The sequence below is a fragment of the Lepidochelys kempii genome, chromosome 7, assembly GCF_965140265.1.
Source record: "Lepidochelys kempii isolate rLepKem1 chromosome 7, rLepKem1.hap2, whole genome shotgun sequence".
NCBI lineage: Eukaryota > Metazoa > Chordata > Testudines > Cheloniidae > Lepidochelys > Lepidochelys kempii.
This window is the reverse complement of record NC_133262.1, coordinates 53310289-53331051: the sequence shown is the minus strand read 5'-3', so window position 1 is coordinate 53331051 and position 20763 is coordinate 53310289. Positions and strand designations below refer to the sequence as shown.

The 20763-nt window shown below is 47.1% G+C and overlaps 1 protein-coding gene across 50 annotated transcripts in view; it reads left to right on the top strand.

Annotated features, from left to right (window-relative positions):
* The window catches only part of SORBS1 (sorbin and SH3 domain containing 1), a 263699-nt gene that overhangs the window by 226559 nt on the left and 16377 nt on the right, over window positions 1-20763 (top strand). For 28 of the 50 annotated variants that reach the window (XM_073352771.1, XM_073352772.1, XM_073352783.1 and 25 more), the window contains 10 exons: window positions 1336-1511; window positions 2795-4306; window positions 5004-5089; window positions 7072-7239; window positions 8931-8977; window positions 10216-10330; window positions 10439-10564; window positions 11675-11869; window positions 13572-14324; window positions 15740-15853. In XM_073352771.1, the coding sequence (XP_073208872.1) occupies window positions 1336-1511; window positions 2795-4306; window positions 5004-5089; window positions 7072-7239; window positions 8931-8977; window positions 10216-10330; window positions 10439-10564; window positions 11675-11869; window positions 13572-14324; window positions 15740-15853 (3292 nt within the window). Of the gene's footprint in view, window positions 1-1335; window positions 1512-2739; window positions 2763-2794; window positions 4307-5003; window positions 5090-7071; window positions 7240-8930; window positions 8978-10215; window positions 10331-10438; window positions 10565-11674; window positions 11870-13571; window positions 14325-15739; window positions 15854-20763 lie in introns of all 50 variants that reach the window. The other 22 variants (XM_073352804.1, XM_073352814.1, XM_073352812.1 and 19 more) reach the window with 8 other exon arrangements.

Below are 20763 nucleotides of genomic sequence, written 5' to 3'. Positions count from 1 at the left end.
GTCGCCGCTTCCGGGGAGCTGCACTGAGCCAGGTAGGGAGCCTGCCAGCCCTGCCAACCGGACTTTTAACGGCCCGGTCAGCACTGCTGCCAGGGTCCCTTTTCGACTGGGCGTTCTGGTTGAAAACCGGACACCTGGCAACCCTATCAAGCACTGGTATCAGATGAGATCTGCTCCTGTGAAACACACACCCTGCTTGATTGTTTAGCATGTCTTCTGCCTCTGGAAAAGTCATTTATACTGTGGCAATGTTGACCTTTTGTGTCTGGGAGAGAACAGTGAGCTGTAGGAATAATACTATATGGGAAACTGCTTCTAAGATTCATGCCTTTAGGGAGATTCCTTAACCTTGGCCTGCATGGAGTTCTAATCAATCACTTTAGTTTCTGTTGGCCTAAACAAATGAAGTCATGTCTATTTTTAAAATAAATCTCACAGTCTAATGCCAGGGACAGAATTCTGCTCTTACACCTGCCTGGCAGATCTGGACTCCAGTATTCTGCTCTTCCTACAGGGGAGCTCTGTGCATGTGGACAGAAAAGAACGTAAGAACTGAGATCTGCCATGCAGGTTGGGGCAGAATTTAACCCCAGGAATATACTTTTTAAATTTGAAACAGTCTATGCTATTTGTGAATGGCAGGCAGCAAGGAATAGTGGTTAGAGCAGAAGCTTAGGTGCTGGAAGGTGTTTTTTGTTCCCAGTTCGGCCACTGAATAGCCTTAGGCTATGTCTACATTAACGTGGTAAGTCGACCTGCGCAACACTGCTCCAGCTACATGAATAATGTAGCTGGAGTCAACATACCTTAGGTCGAGTTACGGCAGGGTCTGCCTTACTCTTCTTATCGGGGGTAGAGTACAGGGGTCGACTGGACAGCGATCCGCAGTCCATTTGGTGGGTCTTTACTTGACCTGCTAACTCGACCGCCTGTGGATCGATCTCAGAGCATCGATCCCATCTGTAGCGTAGACCTGCCCTTAGACAAATCACTTACCCTCTCTGTACTTCCATTTCCCCATCTATAGAACACGGGGATAATAATTCCCTGTCTCTCAGATGTGAAGAGAGGTGTAGTTTGTACAGCCCCTTGAGACAGTGGAATGGAGGATGCTATAGCAATGCTAAGTATTTCGAGTGTGATTTCAATACATACATGGTCTTCAGCTAGAAATCTTACCTCAGCTGTATTGACATGCAGAGGTGTAAGAATCACAGGCACCGCTAAGCATGGGTTCACGAGTGATCTCCTCTGACCTGTTCAGATGCTCTCTAAGCACATAGGAAGAGAGAGAAATCAGTCTCTCTTTCTTTTCTTTTTTAACCCATTTTCTAGCTCAGCATATTTACCCAGCTACCAGGCAGCAAGGAAAGAGCTGGAACCAGCGCCAGCAGACACTGCTGGCTTGGAGAATGAAAGGCAAATTTACAAAAGTGTGCTGGAAGGTGGTGATATCCCGCTGCAGGGGCTAAGTGGTCTCAAGCGTCCGTCTAGCTCTGCTTCCACTAAAGGTAGGTTAGCGGAGCACTGACCCCTTCCCTCCATTACACACGGTGAGGTGGGTGAACCACCAAGTGGGGTTGGGTCCTTATCCAAACCTAGTGAGATCTACCTGTCATTCCTCTCTCTTTCACTGCCTTTCATCCTCTTTTCTCTCCCCACCCAGCCTGGCCATGCTTTCCCTTAACCCTATCCTCCACCAACTCCAGCTTACCAATAGGGTCAGGACTCTTCCCTTTGCTTTCCCTTATTTCTGCCTCCCTCTTTCCAACTGTCAGCCAACACCACCTTCCCCTTTTTCTTCCTCCCCGCAGTACTCTGATGTCCTCTTACTGCCACCCTCTGTTGCTGCTGTTCCTGATGTGCAGTCTGATCACGCCAAGCAGTGTCTGCTGGCCTGAGCACGTCTGCATTATTTCAGTGCTATGCACTCTGGGGCTCTCCTGGCTCAAAGAAGCATGGGACGCCTCTCGACCTGGCAATTGCCTTGGAGCCCATGAGATACAGAGAGCGGCCAGCCCAGCAGAGACTGGTGACACTGTTGAGCCTCTGCCTTGGAGTTTGTAGCATACTGGGACAGCCGAGGAGCCTGATGCATCTCTGAGCTGGTTGTAAGCTAAAAATGGCTGGGGGCAGAGGAGCTGGTTCTTTTGTTTTCCAAGCCAATCCTCCTACAAAATAGCATATCACACCTAGGAGTCTCTGTCTTCACCTCCCAGCTGCTTTTAGCAAACATAACTGTGCAAACGGTGCAGAGAGCATGCTCAGCCAGTTCCCAGCAAGCACAACTGCTGATGGCCAGCAGACCTGGTCCACTTGTTTTAGTGCAGACGCTCCCTAACTTGCCTGACCCTGGCAGGAATAACTTATTTGGCAGCTGTTGTGTGGGCAGGGCCATGGTTGGTCTGATCACTGGCTCACAGTGAGGCTGCTTTTGCAATATTAATCCCTCTGCATCCTTGCTAAGGCCCACATTCTGCTAGATGCAGAGTGCCTCCTGCATGGTGTGGAGGATGCTCAACACTTGGCAGGATTGGGCCCTACAAATGCTCCGGGCCTGAATCTGGACCTTCTTCTGATTTTAGAAACTCCGCAGCATTGCAGAATTTAGCTGTATCTTTGCACTCGCTTTTATAACATGGCTTGTGCATTGTCTCTCTGCTTTTCTTTCTTTTGAACACCAATTTTTTAAAGTGCATTTTGTGACATCGAAGCATGTTATCTCTCCTATCTCAATAGCTTTCAAGCATTTAAGCTAACAGGTTGTATTTATTTTATTCTGCATGCTTACCAGTGGATCGTAAAGGTGGGAATGCTCATATGATTGCACCCTCTTCAGTTAATAGCCGAACCTTTAATGCTAGTCATACCAGTATGTTAGGTCATGCATGTACACATAAGAAGCCCTTATCAGCTGCAAAAGCCTGCATTACTGAAATCCTCCCTTCCAAATTCAAACCCAAACTAGCTGCTCCTGCTGCTCTTGTGCAGGACACAAAGGGTATCCTGCTGCCTCATGAGAAAGCACAAAGCTGTGAGAACCTTCGTAGCTCCAGTGCCTTGTTTGATAACAAAAAAGCTTTCCTGGTCAATGTAGGGGAAAGTGTAGAAAACCTTCTAATGCAATCGAAGCAGGAGTATGTCACCAAATCCAGCAGCACTCTGAGCCTGCAGGAGTACAGCACCAGTTCTAGAAAGGGCTACCTTCCCAGGAAGAGTGGGATGGAGTTTACAATGCTGTATAAAAATATGCATCAGATCAACAGGTCCAGGATCCACCTGGGCACCATCTCATCCTGCAGTGTGAGGGATATTGCATCCCAGTTTGAGAACGAGCTGAGGGACAGGAGTGAGCAGAGCCCCAGTGGGGAGAATTCGGAGCAAATCCCCAAAGACACTGTCTCATCCCGCATCACCGCCTTTGAGCAGCTGATCCAGAGATCCCGGTCCATGCCAGCTCTCAACTTCTCCAGTGGGCAAAGCAAATCGCCCACCTCTCCCCAGTCTAAGAGCTGCCTGAGCTCGGCCTATTCAGCAGAATCCCTCCTGGAGTCGCCAAAGCCAAACCAAGAAGAAAAGGATGCTGCCAGCATGGCCAACAACTCCTCTCACTCCTGCAGTAACGTGGAGGACTTGGCGTCAGATCTCAGTGACATTGTCCCCATGGACATGCTCTCGGCTTGCACGGACGAGACTGATCTCCAGTCCAACGCATCCAACGACAGTGGCGGCAGCCTCAGCCATGCCAACGGGCCCCAGAAATATAAATTAAACAAATGCAAAGGAGCTTGCCCAGCTTCCTACACCAGGTTCACCACCATTCGTAGGCACGAGCAACAGCAAGCCTCCAAGAATCCCAGTTCCAAAGGGGATGCCCACGGGGACAGGCACGCGCTCCCGAGAAATGTTTATCTGATGAGCCCGCTTCCCTTCAGATTGAAAAAGCCCTTCCAGCACAGCCCCAGAAAGACTCCTCCCCCGGATTGCCTGGGAGTCCCACTAGTATATAGCACTGAGAACCAGAATAATGCAGCTCAGCCACGAGGATGCCAGGCGGAAAAGAGTCACCACTCCCTGCACAAACTGTGCTGTGAAGACAGACCTCTGGCCCCCAAGCGCCTGTCTTCCTTTGAAATTGTGGAAAGACTTAGCCATTTCCCCAGCATGGAATCCAGTCCAGAAAGTGCCATTCTCCGAGCTGATACGCCAGACTCCTTTAATAATGGGAATATTGTTCCATGTGCTTTCTATCACAGCTTGGATAGAAACAACAACCCGCAAAGCGAACTCAGGACATACCTTGGAGGTGGCTTTTTGTGTACTTTACCACTGTTACTTTATCTGTCTTCCCGTCTTCCCACTTTACTTTTTTCTCCGTATTTTTTGTTGACCCGCCTGTGCATCACCCAATGCTCATTTTCCTCGTGTGTCTGATGTCCTTTGCGTGTCTTGCTTAGCATTTTTGTTCAGAACTCGTTAACAGCTGCCATCCAGCTCAGTTTGCCTTAAAGGCAACTCCTAGAATGTGAAAATCTTGCAATGAGATATTCTTAATCCCATACCACTTGCATATGTGTGAATAAAACACATCAACCCAGTTAATTTGGTTTTCTAAGGAGCAGTTCCTCCAGGTCTAATTGTGTCTCTCTGTTTCTGAGTGTGCAATCATGTTTGTATGTGTTTGCATGGGTGGTGACAGTAATATGCTAAATCATATTTCAATGGCAGCAAATCTTTTCTTCACAAAGTCTTTTTATGTTTTTACTCGCTTTCCCACCTTTGTATTATCCTTTGTTTCAATCTGTGTTCGCAAGTACAGCCCAAAAGGGAAAAAAAAATTCCAAAACATTATCAATATCTGACTGAGAATTTGGTCAACAACTGAAAATCCTTTCAGCTGTAATGGAAGCAAATTGTAGTGCTGTCAAAATATTTTTTTTCCTTTCTGGTGACACAAGATAAGTCCATTTGTTTTTTAACTGCCTTGTGTTGTTTTGAAGTAGATTCAGAATCACCAAGGCATTTTGCACCAGTCGATTACATGGAAACTCCAGAAGAAATTACTCGTAGACGTCATGATGATAAAGAGGTAAAGCCCTTCCTTGTGGTTTAGAAACATTTCTAACAGCTAAATATACAGGAAGTACACCATTTGCCCTTACATAGCCTCTGCATCTCTGTACCTACTTATGGAGGAAGTGTTATGTAGTAGTTAGAACAAGGGACTCCAGATTTCTATTACTGCATCTGCCACTGATTTGCTGTACGACCTTGGGCAAGTCACTTCTTGACCTCTCTGTTCCTCAACTTACCCAGTATTTAAATAGGGAAAATAATACTTACCAACCATGCAAGGATGACATGAGGGGTCATTAGTGTTTGCAAAGTATTTTGAGATCTGTTAGAGAAGTACAGTACACCCTCGCTCTAATGAACCTGTTGGAATTCAAGCCTTTTGTTCATGATAGCCAGGGGTTCATTACAGCGAAAGGACAATCAAAATGAATGATACACTGCTGGAGTAAGTTAATGAAGTGGCCTTAGATGAAAGTGTTCGCTACATTAATTTATTATTAATAATGATACCTGAGGCTAGGAGTCAATCAGGGAGTGTGAGTTTAGGTCACATCTGTGACTTCAGCTGTGGGTGTCAGGGCTCCAGGCAGTCAGCTCCCACAGGAGTGGGACTCCAGGTAGTTGGCTATGAGCCCCGCACAGTGGGGCTGGGGCTCTGGGACTGTAGTTGGGATCAAGATACCGGGTTCGTTATGGCCAAAGGTTCGTAATAATGAAGGACGATATAGTAAGGATGTACTGTGTTGTTATAATTCAGCAGGTGTGCTTTACAGGAGGGTAAAGTGGTCTTTCTATAAGCTAACATGGTGTCAGCAAAGTCTCTTCAGCCAAGCATTAATTAGTAAAGACAAGATTTTCAAAAGCAACTAGTGATTTTGGGTATACCCAATTTTGGGTGCCCAATTTGAGACATTTTAAATGGGTCTCATTTTCAGAAAGAGCTGAATATTCCATCTCTGAATACATTACTGTGTCTCTGTTTGGCACCCAAAATTCACCAGCCCCTTTTGAAATTGTTGGCCAGTATATATACAAACTAACATCATAAGGGAACCACCCAGTCTTTCCAAACACTGGCTAAATTCGATATTGAAGAAAGATACAAACTGTTGGCACTCTGGGAAGTTACTAATTTTAATTAGCCACCTATCTGCTTCTCTGAAAAGCCAGTGACTTAAACTGGGGGATATTTTTTCATTGAAGAATCATGTTATATTCTGAGTTTGAATAATTTTAACATGTTGCTTTGAAATATTTTTAAGCCCTCCTTTTAATTTCTGTGCAAACACATCTTTTGCTATCTCCTCGCATTGTAAAATATATGAATAGCAATTATCTGAATTCATTGGCACTTAAGGCCCTTGGGTGAGTTAGTACAAAGCTTGGACCCCACTCCTGCAGTCAGATCCAGGTGGATGGACTCTTACGCCCATGGAATGCGGGATCAAGGGCCCTCGTTTCCACTAATCTGCCAAAGGATGGGGAAGTCGGAAATACTTTGTTAGAGAGAATTACTTGTTTTACTAGATGATGTTTGTTATGTGAGCCATAAGCAACTAGAGAGAGATCTGCAAAGTCACAAAGGGCATTTAGCCACTCAACTTCCATTGATAGTCAATGGGAGTTAGGTGCCTAAATGACCATCTGGGCCTGATCTAAAGCTCACTGAAGTCAGTGGAAAGACTTCCTTTGACGTCCATTGGTTTTGGATCGGGTCCTTGGTATGCTGAGTTTTTTCATTGTAAATGATCCCATTAAGAACTACCAATAATCTGCTTTTAAAAACTTAAAAACTGTAATGGAATGTATTTTATATGCCAAGCTAATCAACTGGGAACCATTGTGTAGCTGATAGAATTGATCGTGTATATTTCTCTAAAGCTGCTGCTATTTGCCGGCACCTCTGAAGTTCTTTATTAAAGTCACATTTGCTGGCAGTTTTCAAATGCCCTAAACTAGATGATTTACTGCCCATTTTATGCAATTTTATGGCAGAAACTTTTAGAGGACCAGAGACGACTTAAACGTGAGCAAGAAGAAGCTGATATTGCAGCTAGAAGGCACACAGGGGTTATTCCAACGCACCATCAGTTTATCACTAATGAGCGGTTTGGGGACCTCCTAAATGTAGACGATACAGCAAAGAGGAAATCTGGGTCAGAGGTCTGTTATAGTTACCTCAATCTGCTGCTTGACCCAATGCAATATTCGCCTCTCACAAAGTTGCGCTTTAGGCCGACATTAGCTCTCCAGAGAATGTTTTATTTTTTTCCCATTCTGGCTTCATTTAGAATTGCTTTGGCTCTTGTGCCTGGTAAATTAATTGATATCTCTATACCAAGCTGTATATATTAAAGCATGCCTGCTGAGAATTGCTGGTGCACACCTGTGATGCATGCGTTTAAATATCAGCTACTTTTAGTGAATCAAAGGCCTTTTACATCCCTTGCATCAGACTGCTACATTGTCTTCTTGTCTGTGCCTTATGCTTAGAAACTTCATGTCTTGTTGATCCTGGTCATGTGACAGTCCTGTATTTTTGTTAGAAATAGATTATGCTGTTCTCCTTCTTTTGAAAGACGCTCCATACTGCTCTAGGAAAGAGTTGGAAGAATTCCCAGCATGTTTCCTAAATATTACATGATTTAGTCCCTCTAAAAGAGACAAAGGAGGAGATGCTTTTCAAGTCCTCCCATGGCGCTTTTCAAGTCCTCCCATGGCACTTTTCACAAGAGTTGGGGTGTTTAGGTGGCCACATGCCACTTCCCGCCTTAAAGCGTTGTGTATCATTGCTGTGTGCTGTTAAACAGCTGCTGTATTTCACCCCAGAGGTGGCTGCATTTCAGTGATGAGTGAGGTGGTTCCTGTGTGCAGGACTAACTTTTGCTCTCAGTTGCATGGGTGTAACTGAGGCCAGAAATGAACCCATTGTTTTTAAAGTGCTTTGGGATCTTTCAGAATGAAAGGTGCCATGTGAGTGTAAGATATTCATAGAATCATAGAATATCAGGGTTGGAAGGGACCTCAGGAGGTCATTTAGTCCAACCCCCTCCTCAAAGCAGGACCAATCCCCAACTAAATCAATTATTAGTTATTATGATTATTATATTACCAACAACTATAATTATTTTATTTCTAAAATTGCTAATTATTTTTATATTATTATTTTATTGCCATAGTGGCTTAAAAATTGTCAAAATATTTTAGGACCATTTTAATCAGCCAACAAAATCACCCCCTAAAAGCTGTCGATAGACGTGCTCTTAACACATCCTATTTACCTTTTTAACTAACTTGAGACAGTTTTAGACATGCTTATTTTTCTTCAATTCCTCCTGGCCTTTGTCTCTTTCCTACCAATTGAAACAGTGACCATAGTAGCACATGGGCCACGGTGAAGGTGGACAATAGATTTTCAGTGGCGTGTGAGTCTCATGTGAATATCACCCTATTGCCTTCTGCTGGCCAGCAAATTTTTCCTTTATCCAAGGGGAATTTGATCCTTAATCCACAGACTCATTGTAGTTACTGGGGCAGTTGTCCGGTTTGACATGGTCACATGTTTAAACATTTACTTCCGTTAAACTCCCCGCTGTAGGGCTTTCCTTGCCATTGGTTACATTTATACCAGAAGGTGGCACTTGGCCTATTGAGGGATAAGTTCTCTCAGATCCACAGAGCGGATCTGGACTCTGGGGCAAGAAGCATGCAGCAGAATATCTGAACTAAGATCTGCTAGTTTCACCCCCAGATTTGTGCTAGTCTTTGAAAGGGCTGGGAAGCATTTCCATAGCCTTTTCAGTAATGGGTTGAAAACATAATTGTTGTTTTAATTTGTTGTTTTCAATCTTTAGATGAGACTTGCTAGAGCCAAGTTTGACTTCAAAGCACAGACACTAAAGTGAGTATATCTTGATATTGCTGTTTCTATCTCTCTCTGTCTGCTTTTTCTGCATATCGTGCAACATTTAGGATGTATAATAAGACTGATTAATGTTTCTGGAGTGTGTCTCGATCCAGTCATTCAAAGCAAGTCCTTCAAGTCAGTAGAGTAGCTTTGTATACTCTGTGCATCTGCTCCCCATATGTCTTTGAGGCAAACCCAGTTGCTTCACTGAAACAAACAAGTGTTTGTTCCTGCTAGCCCCTCCTGGAGGGTGAGCTGGATTCAACTCCACTTCATCCATCATAAGCCGAGTTGCCAGTTGTGTCCTGCCTGCAGTATCTTTATTACTGGTGGTGTTTTAACAGGCAGGAAGAACCTAGTTGGTTGCTCAGATCCCAGCCTGAGAGAACAGTGTTTTTCACCTGCTCACTGTGTACATTTGATGTTGATGTGGCCAAGAGAGAGAGGCGCTTGTGTCATCCATGTTAGGAGAGGACAGGGTGGGTTTTTGTCATTCACTGTTGGCTGGCCCATAGAAGAGGTTTGAGAGTATGATACAGCTGCTCATGATGGGAGTTAGTCCTTTTGTTCAAGCTAAAAGTTCCTGCTTTTCCAGCTGAAGTTTCCAAGTTCAAATCCCACTGCTGGTCCAAGCAAAGTCCGTAATGCTTGCAAAGGCTGGCTGGCCTTGAATGTCTTGGAGTGTCATATATATAGTGCTTCCATTATCAGCAAATTAGCTTCCTCTTAAACTCTCTCAAAATGGTCCTGTCCCACTTATCTCCTTGTGAAGTGAACAAGTGTGCAGGCGAAATGATTGACCCAAAGTAGGAAAGTGGGCACTGCCAGTGGGCAGCCAGTGGCTAGTGCTTTAACACTTCCTTGACTTTCCTTTCCCCTGCTTGTGAAGGGGAGCATGTTCAGTGAGGTCTGGCCACACCTCCTTTGTGGAAAGCCACACCCATAATGCACCCAGACAGTGAGCAAACCTTGGTATCTCATAGTAAGAACAACAGGGTAGCATCTAGATGAGAGGGTTGAGTGTGATTTATATGCTTCTTCCCAAACCCACCTTGCAGCAGATGGGTTGTTAGGCACCACCCTGGAAAGTGTGAGATACCCAGCAGGTATATAGGATGGCACTTCGGATGACCAGGGTGAATATACACAGCCTCTCTCTCCTGCAGTGAAATTCATTGTGCTTTGTTTGTGGACAGTATTCAGTTCAGCTGTAACCAATGTGTTGTTAACAGGGAACTTCCTCTTCAAAAAGGAGACATTGTGTACATTTACAAGCAGATTGACCAGAACTGGTATGAAGGAGAACACCATGGCAGAGTCGGCATCTTCCCACGCTCCTACATAGAGGTACCTCTTTCCTTTTGAAATGCTCTCATTCCAGAGCCACAGCTCCTCCTGAGAGCAACCCGCTTGTGGGCTCCTGATGGGTCATTGGACTTCATTTCTTTCTTTCAGCTACTTCCGCCCGCTGAAAAAGCCCAGCCCCAAAAGCTTGCCGCAATGCAAGTATTGGAGTACGGAGATGCTGTTGCTAAATTTAACTTTAATGGGGATACTCGAGTGGAAATGTCATTCAGAAAGGTAGGACCCTCATTGGGTGAAAGCATTTATCAAAACAAACCAGATGGTGCATCATTTCAAAGGAGATGATCCACTAAAATTGGCAACCATTTTGTGCATGTTAGAATAATCTAATTAGCTTAATCTAATCCTTGGGGGTTTTATTCAGCACCCATCACCATAGTTGATTGTGATGAGTGTTTTGCAGGGAGGCTGTCTATATCCAAGAAAGCACGCGCGTGCTGTATTCCCACTCCAGAGGGACTAGCATGGGTGCCGTGCTGGTGCTGTGGTTCTGCATGCTAAATTAGGCCTTTAGGGACACCTGTTTAGCCCCATTATCATCACTGGGGTTGCATGGGTGTAAAATCAGGTGCAGAATGTGACTCTGCACTGGGAACATTAACTTTCCATTGATGAATTACTGACTAGCTTGTTCTCCCATAGCATTGCTGAGCCAAACCAGCTCACAAGAGTGAACAGAAGTGAACACATATCTGTGTTACTGTAGTGCCCACGTAAGGCAATGAATGCAGACAGGGAGTAAGCAGGTGCCATTTTCACAGTCACTTTTCAGAGCAGAACTAAACGCATTTATTAAAGTACCTTAAACAGCAAAATTTCTCCATCTCAAACCTGGCAGATGGTTGCACGTGTGTTGATATTAAAATTCCATGTTCCCTATTGTCTTTTTCATTTTATTCAAGGTTGGAGCTTGCAGTTTATGATCAGGATTCAAAAGTCTTTCTTGTGTGTTTTGAAAGCAGAACAGAAGGGAAGAGGATTGGGGGCAAGGCTTGGGGACTCTGCTCTGGGAGTCACACAATGAGATCAGAACCTCAGCTTTCATATTAAAAAAATGTTTCTTGCATCCTGGATGCAAAGAAACTCTGTTAAATGTGACCCAAGAGTGACTGCTGCCTGCCTGAGTCTGCAGACAGCCTGAGCTAGCTTCAGGACAGGTGAACCTCCCCAGTCAGCTGAACTCAGAAACATGCTGCCATGTCAAGGAGGGTGGGGCTACATGCCACAGAGGGCTTGAATTCAACTGGGGCGAGGGCTCTCATCTCCTGTGCTGCAGGTTTACACACTGGGTTAGCATCAGTGCTATGTGATGGTTCTCTCCTGCAGGGCGAAAGGATCACGGTGATTCGGCGAGTTGATGAGAACTGGTATGAAGGGAAAATCTCTGGCACCAACCGCCAAGGCATCTTCCCTGTCACTTACGTGGACGTGCTCAAGCGGCCACTAGTGAAGAATGCTGTTGATTACCCTGAGCTGCCGATGTCTCACTCACCTAATCGCAGCACAACGGCTTCCCCGCAGGTACCCAGACTGGATGTAGCCAGTTACTAGACCTTACAGAACAATAGGCCGCAGTCATTTATGTGCAGGAAGAAATCCCCAGCCAAGGTTAGGGTGTACTGTGCAGCAGCACCATCTGTCCCGTCCAGTTCGCTCCCATTGTACCGGCCCAGGGAAAGCTGAGCCGAAGGGGTTACACTTCGTTTACCAGAAAGACTGAGTGGCTGGGAGGACTGGGACAGAACAGAAAGCATTTCATCTCTGATCACAGGTTGAACCTTGGCTAGGTTGGCAAGGATAGCAAGTTGAGTGAATTTCAGTGCCTTTGTGGGGATAAATCAGTGACTTTGGTCCAGTTTGATGAGACCGGTGCCTACGCAAGTCAAACCATCACTTTGATGGGCATCCTGTTTGATTAAAAGGGTATTGAGACAAAGGGGTCAGCGGCAGTCCTTCCATCAATTTCAATGGGATTTAGATCAAGGTCTAAATTATCCCTCCACATAGCAACTCCAGCTTAGGGCTGAGACAGCTAGGCAGGACAGTGTGTCGGAGGCCTGAGTTACCATTGCCCATGCTGTACATGGTCAGTAGCTAAATGGAAGGCTTGAGTCTCTAGGGCCTGCCAGTCTGACCCCTTTAGGAGCGCAAAACTGGGGAATTAAATTCATCACAGAGACAGCGGCCGGTGGCAGTTTGGGATTGCAGTCTGTCCTGTTTGTAGTGGCAATCTCAGATCCAGAACTGGCTGTGGGGCTCTATAGCCTTTGATACATTTCACCCTGTGCCTGCAAACATTTTTGCTTTAAAGTTAAGCACATACATGATATGTGCAGACGCAGGGCCTGAGTCCCTGGGTGAAGGAGGGAAGAGAAGGTGTTAGCTGGTTCTGTTCAACATACACAACAATACCTTCCAGTGCGTAATGCTGGGGAAGGAGAGTCAGGAGGTTGGGGCATGCAACAGAGACTAGAGAAGGATTGGAAATTTCAGGGCTACAGTCAGTGTCTTTGTCCTTGTCTTCCTTTAGTGGTCTTATTAGCAGGTATTTCTGTTCCTTGCCATTAAGTGAAGAGGAGACAGTGCTTGCTTTCTTGGGGTTCCCTGAAAAAGTGAATCTCAACTTAGCTTCAGTATGTGTGGGCCTGTCACATCCTATGTTGCCATGGCATGCCTGCTGCCGCCTTGCTGCCAGCTTTTCCCTTGGTTTGGAAGTCCTGTACACACCCTTTCTTTGTTTTTTCAGCAGTTCTGTTAATTCTCTCAGTAAAAGCAGTTGTTTTCTTCCTTTCGTTCTTGTTTCCTGCAAAGCATGGCTGGTGCGCACATATGATCAGGGAAAGCTCTAAGCCCATCATGGCCAAGAGCCCTGCACCCCCACACAAGGGCAGAGTTCAGCCCATCTTTGTTCCAGCTTCATAAACCTAGAACTTGCTTTAAAATCAAAGAGCCAACTCCCGGGATGCTCCCTGCCTTGTAGTAATGCTGGCTCCTTCAGCAGCCCCACGGCTCCAGTAACTGAGGGGCAAGGTACTACTCAGTGTGAGTAAGGATTCGCAGTCTGCATGAAGCCCCCAGCGAGAGTTTATCCTCCATGCTGTGTCGCCTGCTTTCCTGCACTCACTCTTCATTTCCCCACTGCCTTCACGTGTGTTTGAGAATTTTGTACTTTTCCTTGTCATTTGGCTTATTTCTATCTTTTTTTCCTTTTCTTTCCTTTAAGTCTCCTGGCTCTGAGCTGCTCCATACACCAACTCCTCCACCTTTGCCTTTCTCACGCCACACCCTGTCTCCAGAGGTGCAGGCAATCACCACGGAGTGGATTTCCCTGACTGTGGGAGTGTCTCCTAGCAGTACTCCTGTCATAACCCCTGCATTGCCTCCTGTCCCCGAAGACTGTCTCTGTCCCATCGACTATCTCTCACCCTCAGCTGCAGCCAGCCCCTCCCCCTCTGTTAGCCTTCACCATTCTAACCTTTCGGGCTCCTCCACGCCACTGTCCATTATATCCACACTGCCATCTTTCCCTTCCAGGCCACCGTCCTCTGCTCACGCTTTCAGTCATACCACTCCGCAAAGTGAAGAAAAGTTTGTTGGCTGCCCTCCCCCCAACCTGAGCAGCTGTCAGACCCCTCACTCGATTGTTGGGAGACCCGAGAGCTTCCTCTCCGAGCTCAGTGACATCATTGGTAACCAAACCAAGGTCCAAAATAATAGAGAAGGCTGCAGAAACAGTGAGAGGGAGGGTTGGAAGGAGACAGACAAAGGCTCTAATCCCATGCCCGAGACCTCTGTGAAGGGTTGCCTGAAAACATCAAATCTAGACAAGAGTATGAGCCCAGAAAAGAGACCCTTTGCTTCCTTTGGGGAAAGCCAATTATGTCAGGAGCTAATCACTACTGAGCAGGGAAATAATGCTGAGAAAAGAGGCACAAGGACAGGTGAACTGAGAGAGATTCGAAGCAGAGCAAACAAGGTACTTCTCCTGCATGTGTATGCTATTCTGAAACCCTACGCTTACTTGTGTGTTCAAATCCTTACTGCTCAGCTGGCCGCACAGAGCCAGTAGCTGTTGCCTATCCCTTTATGGACTGTAGCTAGCTAGTGGCTGTTAGCAATACCGTCTCCAGCATGCAGAGGGCTAAAATGGCCTAGAAGTGGATTCAGCAAGGATGTAGCAAGAGTTAGTTGAGAATAGGCATGAAAGTAGGAATTGCCTTGCCAAATATTCCAAAGCCTCGTCTAGTCTGCTATCCTGGCCCAATCAGTAGTCATTACTAGATGTGGCAGAAGAAGGCATAACACAGCCTCCATGCAATTCACCTCCCTGTACAAAAACAATGGACTACAGGGAATTCCTTCCTTACCCTAACTAGTGATCAGTTTATGCCCTGAAGCATAAATTTAATCCTAGTTAGAGAAAGCACCTATGCTGTTCTCATCCTAATGGAGCCTGAGGTGCTGTGAACCTCTAGCCGGGGTCTGTATATTTGCACAGCCACCTAGTTAAAGTGCAGGAGTCACTTTTTCTTGTAACAAACTCAGTGGGCCCGATTCTCATTTACCCTACACGTCCCTTTATGTAAATGTCACTAATACCCACTGTAACACCCCTTTACACTGCCAGAGTGGGATAAAAGGACTTTAGTGCAAATAAGAATTAAAGCCAGTAGTGTTTTCTCCCAAGAGTGAGTCAGTTATTTAAAATTATATATACACTTCTAGCTGAAGAGCAAGCTATGCTCCATGAAAAGGACAGAGGAATCTTAGGGGAGCTCTCAACTAGCAGGAGGTGGCATAGTTGGCTTCAGCACCCCCCACTCTGCCAAATCTCGACTCATTTATGGTCCCTTGGAGACCATAACCAGCTGGAGTAAGTTACAGATGCCCCCTCAGTTGTTCTTGCTTACACCCAGGCTGTAGCTTTGGCAGCTTCAAAATGAGAGGTTTGGAACTGACTCCTTTCCCCTTTCCTGTATCAAGATGATCTTGATGCAACATAAAATCTGGGTCAGAATTAAACAAGAGAGGGAAAAATGCTTTCTGAGATTGTGTTCCATGCTGCCAAATTATATTTTTTAATATGAAATTAACCAGGATCTTAACCAAAATTGTATCTAAGCTTTACAAAAGCATATAGTTTAGCATCTTTATGTATTGCCAGCAGCTTAACAAAAGCTTAACATTCTGCGTATTTTAAAATGCAGTACAGTTGTAAGCAAAGAAGGATAAGCTAGAAAGGTGTGTTGTCTCGTGCATGGAGTGATGTTTGCAATGTGTGCACCAAATTTAAGTGTATATATAAAGGATGCTCGTATCACAAAAGATGATAGCAGTGATTCTGATAAGAAATCATGCATTTAGCTGACCAACTTTTCTTTCCTTTAAAAGACTGCAGACACTTCATTCTCTTCATCTGCTCTTCTCTCTTCCTCTGCACTTTCTTCCTCTGCTGTCACAATACAACCACCTCCTAGACTTACACGCAGGGTCAGAATGCCCCAGGTAACCATTGTTGGTGATAATTATTCTATGGCTTGGAGCTGTTTCCATCCTATTGTCATTAGTTTGTCATGTGATTGCTTGTCCATATGTTGATTTCACAGGTGAAGTACCTCTGCTGTCTTTAATACAGTGAGCCTGTTAATGGGTTATTTAAAGTTAGTTCCAGGCACTGTGGAAATGATGGACTAAGCAGCGTGGGTGAAATCTTCAGTGGCTGTATGTCAGTGTAGCTTTGTTGAAGTCAATGGAACTAAGCTGATTTACACTAGCTGAGGCTCTGGCCCTAAGTTCCTCTGAAGTGTTAGCTTAGGACATATTTGATCCTGTCAGATCCTGAGTGCCTGTAGCTATGGTGAATTTCAGTTGGAGTTGCTGTGGTCAGTCCCTGGAGGAATCAGTAGCCTAATTAGTAAGAGCAGTGGTGGATTACTGCATGGGCCAATGGGGCCCGTGCCCAGGAACCCCAGCCAATTTATGGGCCCCCTCAGGAGTGCTGGAACTCTGGCCCCACCCCCAGCTTCTCCTCTCCCCCCACCAAGGGCCCTGCTCCTTCTCTTCCCCTTGAGGCTCCACCCCTGGCCAGGCTGGAAGCTGCCCAGCTGTGGTAGATAGGAGGGTGCCTAAATTCCCCCCCTCCACACTCCCCCACATAGAGCTCTCCCAGGCACCTCTTCCCCTGCTCCCCTACCCCCTGCTCCCATCCCCACCCGCTGAGTCTCCTCCCCTCACTCCAGACTTCCGCCCCATTCCCTGGGCTCACCCCATCGTTCTCCAGGAGACTTGGGTCTCAGGTTCCCCCCGCAGGTCTCCCAGGCCCCAAACTTGCTACCCTGGGTTTGCTGGAAGCTGTGGTCTCCATCAGCAACCACAGTCTGCCTCTTGGTGGCAGTGCTCAGCCATGCCCTGGTACTGGCACCTCATCCGGGCACAAGATGCTCATGCAGGGGATGAGGACGAGCAGCATCTGGGCTGGAAGGAGCCTTTGCAAGGGCTTGCCTTGTCCCTTCCTTGCTCGGTATTCTCTGTCAGGGACTGACGCTCCTTCCCTGTGCTCCCGCTGAGCAGGACCTTGCGGCTCCCCATGACAGCACCAGCAAACGGTGACTCACTGCACAGCTCTGTTCTGGTGAGTGACGGTCAAACCCACCTCGCGGGGTCCTGTACTCACTTATTGTCTCAGTGGCACGAATGCCTCAAACTCCCCAGGAGCTGGGAGTCATGCGAAGGTATTCCCAGCCTTGTAGCATCACCAGCAGGAATGATTCAGCAGGCCACATCCTGACCTCTGGTCCCCACACCAACTGTCCTGTCACCTTCAGGTCACACCCTCAGGTGACCCATGTGCAGCCACATCCTCCCCTTTCCCCATCACCTTTGGGTCCTGCCCCCAGGTGAGCCCCACACAGCCCTAACCCCACTGCCTTCATTAGATTGCCCATGTGTAACCAAGAGTGCTTGGTGAGCGGGACTAGCCTCTGGTTCCCTCTCCCATCACTGGGCTGTCTATGGGGCTCACAGGAGGTTTTGTTTTCCTGCGAGCCGGCAGCTCTGACTGTTACCTCCGAGGGGCATTCTGTGCAGCGCAAGGGGGCTATTCTGCCAGAGGTACTTCTTGCTGCTCACTGCAACCAGCTGGAGCACCCAGGGAAAAAAATTAGCAGGTGCTTTGCAACCACCAGCAGCCTCCCCACCCCCCAGTGCCTTCCACCCACCGCAATCAACTGTTCTGCAACATGCAGGAGGTGCTGAGGGGAGAGGGAGGCGCGGGAAAGGGGCCCACTCAGGGAGGGGGTGGAACTGGGTGAGAAGAATCGGGGTGGGGGTTTGGGGGAAGGGGGCAAGGCCTGGGTCAGAGCAGGGGGTTGAGCACCCCCAGAGGCTGGAGGAAGCTGGCACCTGTGCACTGTGGGGAGCCCCAGACCCTCCACCTGCCCTGGGCAGGGGGCCAGCGTGCCCAAGAGTAACCCCCAGTCCGTGTCCCTGCCCCCCAGGGCCCACCACCCAGGGTAGGTGGCCCGGGATCCCTGGGAAGCTTTTGCTACCGTCTGTCTCCCACTTCCAGCCTGGCCAGGGCCTTGGGGAGGAAGAGGAGGAGCAGGGGGTGGGGCCCTGTGCCTGGGTGTGGGGGGCTCAAATGTTCTTTGTGCCCAGGGCCCCAGTAAATCTTAATCCATCTCTGAGTAAGAGGGGTGTAATGTATCAAGAAGATGGTTTTATAGAGGTTGTTTTTTATTTGCTTCCAAAAGTTACTAACCACCTTTTTCTGGTATGGGCCAGTAAAGATGGGCTCAGGCTGCAGCGTTCAGAGCTGGAGTGGGAACACTTAAAGCTGTTAGGACCTGTTAGAACCTGGAGTTCTGGCTCAGCACATTAGGAAGGTAGGGGGGCCTTGTAAACTTCAGGATCAGATTTCAAGTGGCCCAAAGTTAGGGGCATGGGGTTTGTATGTGTTTGCATCCAGAGTTTTGGATCTGGCTTACATCTGTAGGACAGTGGGTGGCTAATTCTGTGATTATTGGTTTGATTGCTTTGTGTTGAGGGGAGAGTGTTTCTGGCATAGTTGCTAATGTCCAGCCTGGTTTTTCAGCTGGTTCTGTGGCACCCACTAACACTCAAATTCCCTACAAACACTACCAAAGGAGCCAGTGTTAATACTGTTGTAACATAAACAGCTCAGTGTCAGCACTGAACAGCTGATACCCCCTCCTCTCTATTCCTCCGAAAGGAGTAAGAGGTATTCTAGTCTGTTTACACATCAGTATACTTCCAGCTCACTTCCACTGGCTGGCAATGTATGAAGGAGAAAGCACACTCTTTGCAAAGGCTAGTGTGGGGTGCTGGTTGTTGGGAAACAATCTTGTTTTCACCTGTAAAGTGTGGAAATTTGATCCAGAATTCATGGATGGAGTATGAATCTGGACACCTGTTGCCATTTTTAGTCATTTCCCTGATCATCAGCTGCTCTTTGAGGGTGAAGTATGGAGTTTAGCCTATGATTTGCCCTTCACTCACCTCTGTCCCCATTTCCCCTGGGGACAAGGACTTTAAATGGGCAAATGTTCATTAAACAGCCACCGTCCCAGTCCCATCCCCCAGAATTTACCATTTTGATTTAGATTCCAAGTACCTGACCCTAAGGGTGGGTTTGTTCTAGTTCAGATTTTAAAAAATCAAAATTTGCAATTTACGTGTGGGTTTGTGTTTTCTCCTGGCATTTAATTCACTCATCCCTACTGGGAGCTGTGTGTGTGTGTGTATGTGTGTGTGTGCAGGGCTGTCCCTAGGGAGGTGCGGGGCCCGGGACATTAGAAACTTAGCACCTATCTGCCGGGGGGTGCTCCCCTTGGCTCCGCCCAGGCCCCACCCCCATTCCACCCCTTCCCCCAAGGCCCCACCCCAACTCTGCTTCTTCCTGCCCTGCTTCTTCCCCACCCAGTTCCGCCCCCACCCCTGAGCACGCTGCACCCTTGCTCCTCCCTCTCCCCTGCAGTGCCTCCTGGCGCTGCGAAACAGCTGATCTGTGGTAGGTGCTGGGAGGGAGTGGGAGGTGCTGATCGGCAGGGCCTGCCAGTGGGCAGGAGACGCTGGGGAAGGGCGAGGTTCTGTTAGGGGGGCTCCTCCTCGCTTCCCCCTGCTCACCTCCCTGTTCGCCTCCTCACCCCGCTCACCCATCCACCTCATCTCCCCACCCGTGGGCCCCCACAAAGCGCAGGGCCTGGGGCAGGCGCCCCAATTCACTGTACCCAAGGGATAGCTCTGTGTGTGTGTGTGTGTGTGTGTGTTTCCCCATGTGTATGTGAGAGAAAGAGAGAGCGAGAACAGGATGTGATCACAAAATGATAAAGCTAAGGATGCACTTTTAGACTAAACTCTGAACTGATGCTGTTTTATTTATGATTTTCTGCCCTGCTGATAATATGACTTTGATGTCCTTTTCGGGGGGTTATCAAGCCAACATTTTTATTCCATATGCCATGACAACTACAGCATTGTGAGGATCAAGTTAAAATTATGCATTGCATTATGAGAGGCCTCAACCTGCCCTCCAAGTTTGTGGGCAGTTACTTAGGGTGCAGTTAGCACATTTGTATGCACAAATAGATATCCCATTACCTGAATGGCTTGTGGAGACACTGTTTGCATGAGCAGAATTGTAGGCACCAACTCATGGGCCAGTTTCCAAATCTGGCCTTCTATTATTTTTAACTGAATGCTAAAAGCACTAAGTCTTGTCCATGTGAGGAAATGTTCTGGCGTTCCTATACTGGTATAATTATAAAAGTGACATAAGTAAAACCGAAAAAAGGCCACTGTTGTTCTGGATCAGTGTCCACAGGTGGGAGTTATACCAGTAGTAATGATGGTATATATCCTCATATAGACGAGCTCTTAGCAGAAATTAAACTGAGCTACAGAATGCAGATCCAGGTTTGGACCTCAGTTTCGACACTGCTCATCCTCAATGTTTGTGGGTGTTTTTCAGTTTGCAGTCCCAGTTGAGCTCATTCTAGAGAGCAGCTCTTAATTGTGAAATTCAAAGCCAAGTTTTGTTCCAGATGTCAGACCCTCTCACATGTGGGGCTGTTTGGCCTGGGGTTCTGGTTCACTCCTATCTCTAGTACTAACTCAATACATTAAAATGGGCCAAATTCTACATAAATTTACAGTCCCCTCTGTGTGTGTGTTCCCTCTGTGTGCCGCCCCAGCCCCACGTAGTACTGTTTATTCATGTTATAGGTTACCCTTACTGCACATCCGTACCTTATTGCACTAAGTGGGATTTGCAGGGAGGGGCTAAGGGGGTTCTCTAGCTGGTGGTTTTCTGTCATGTTAGATTGCGATTCCTACAGAGGACAGCTCACTTACTTACCAGATCAGTAGTCGGTGGTCACCAGTGTGTTGCTATATGC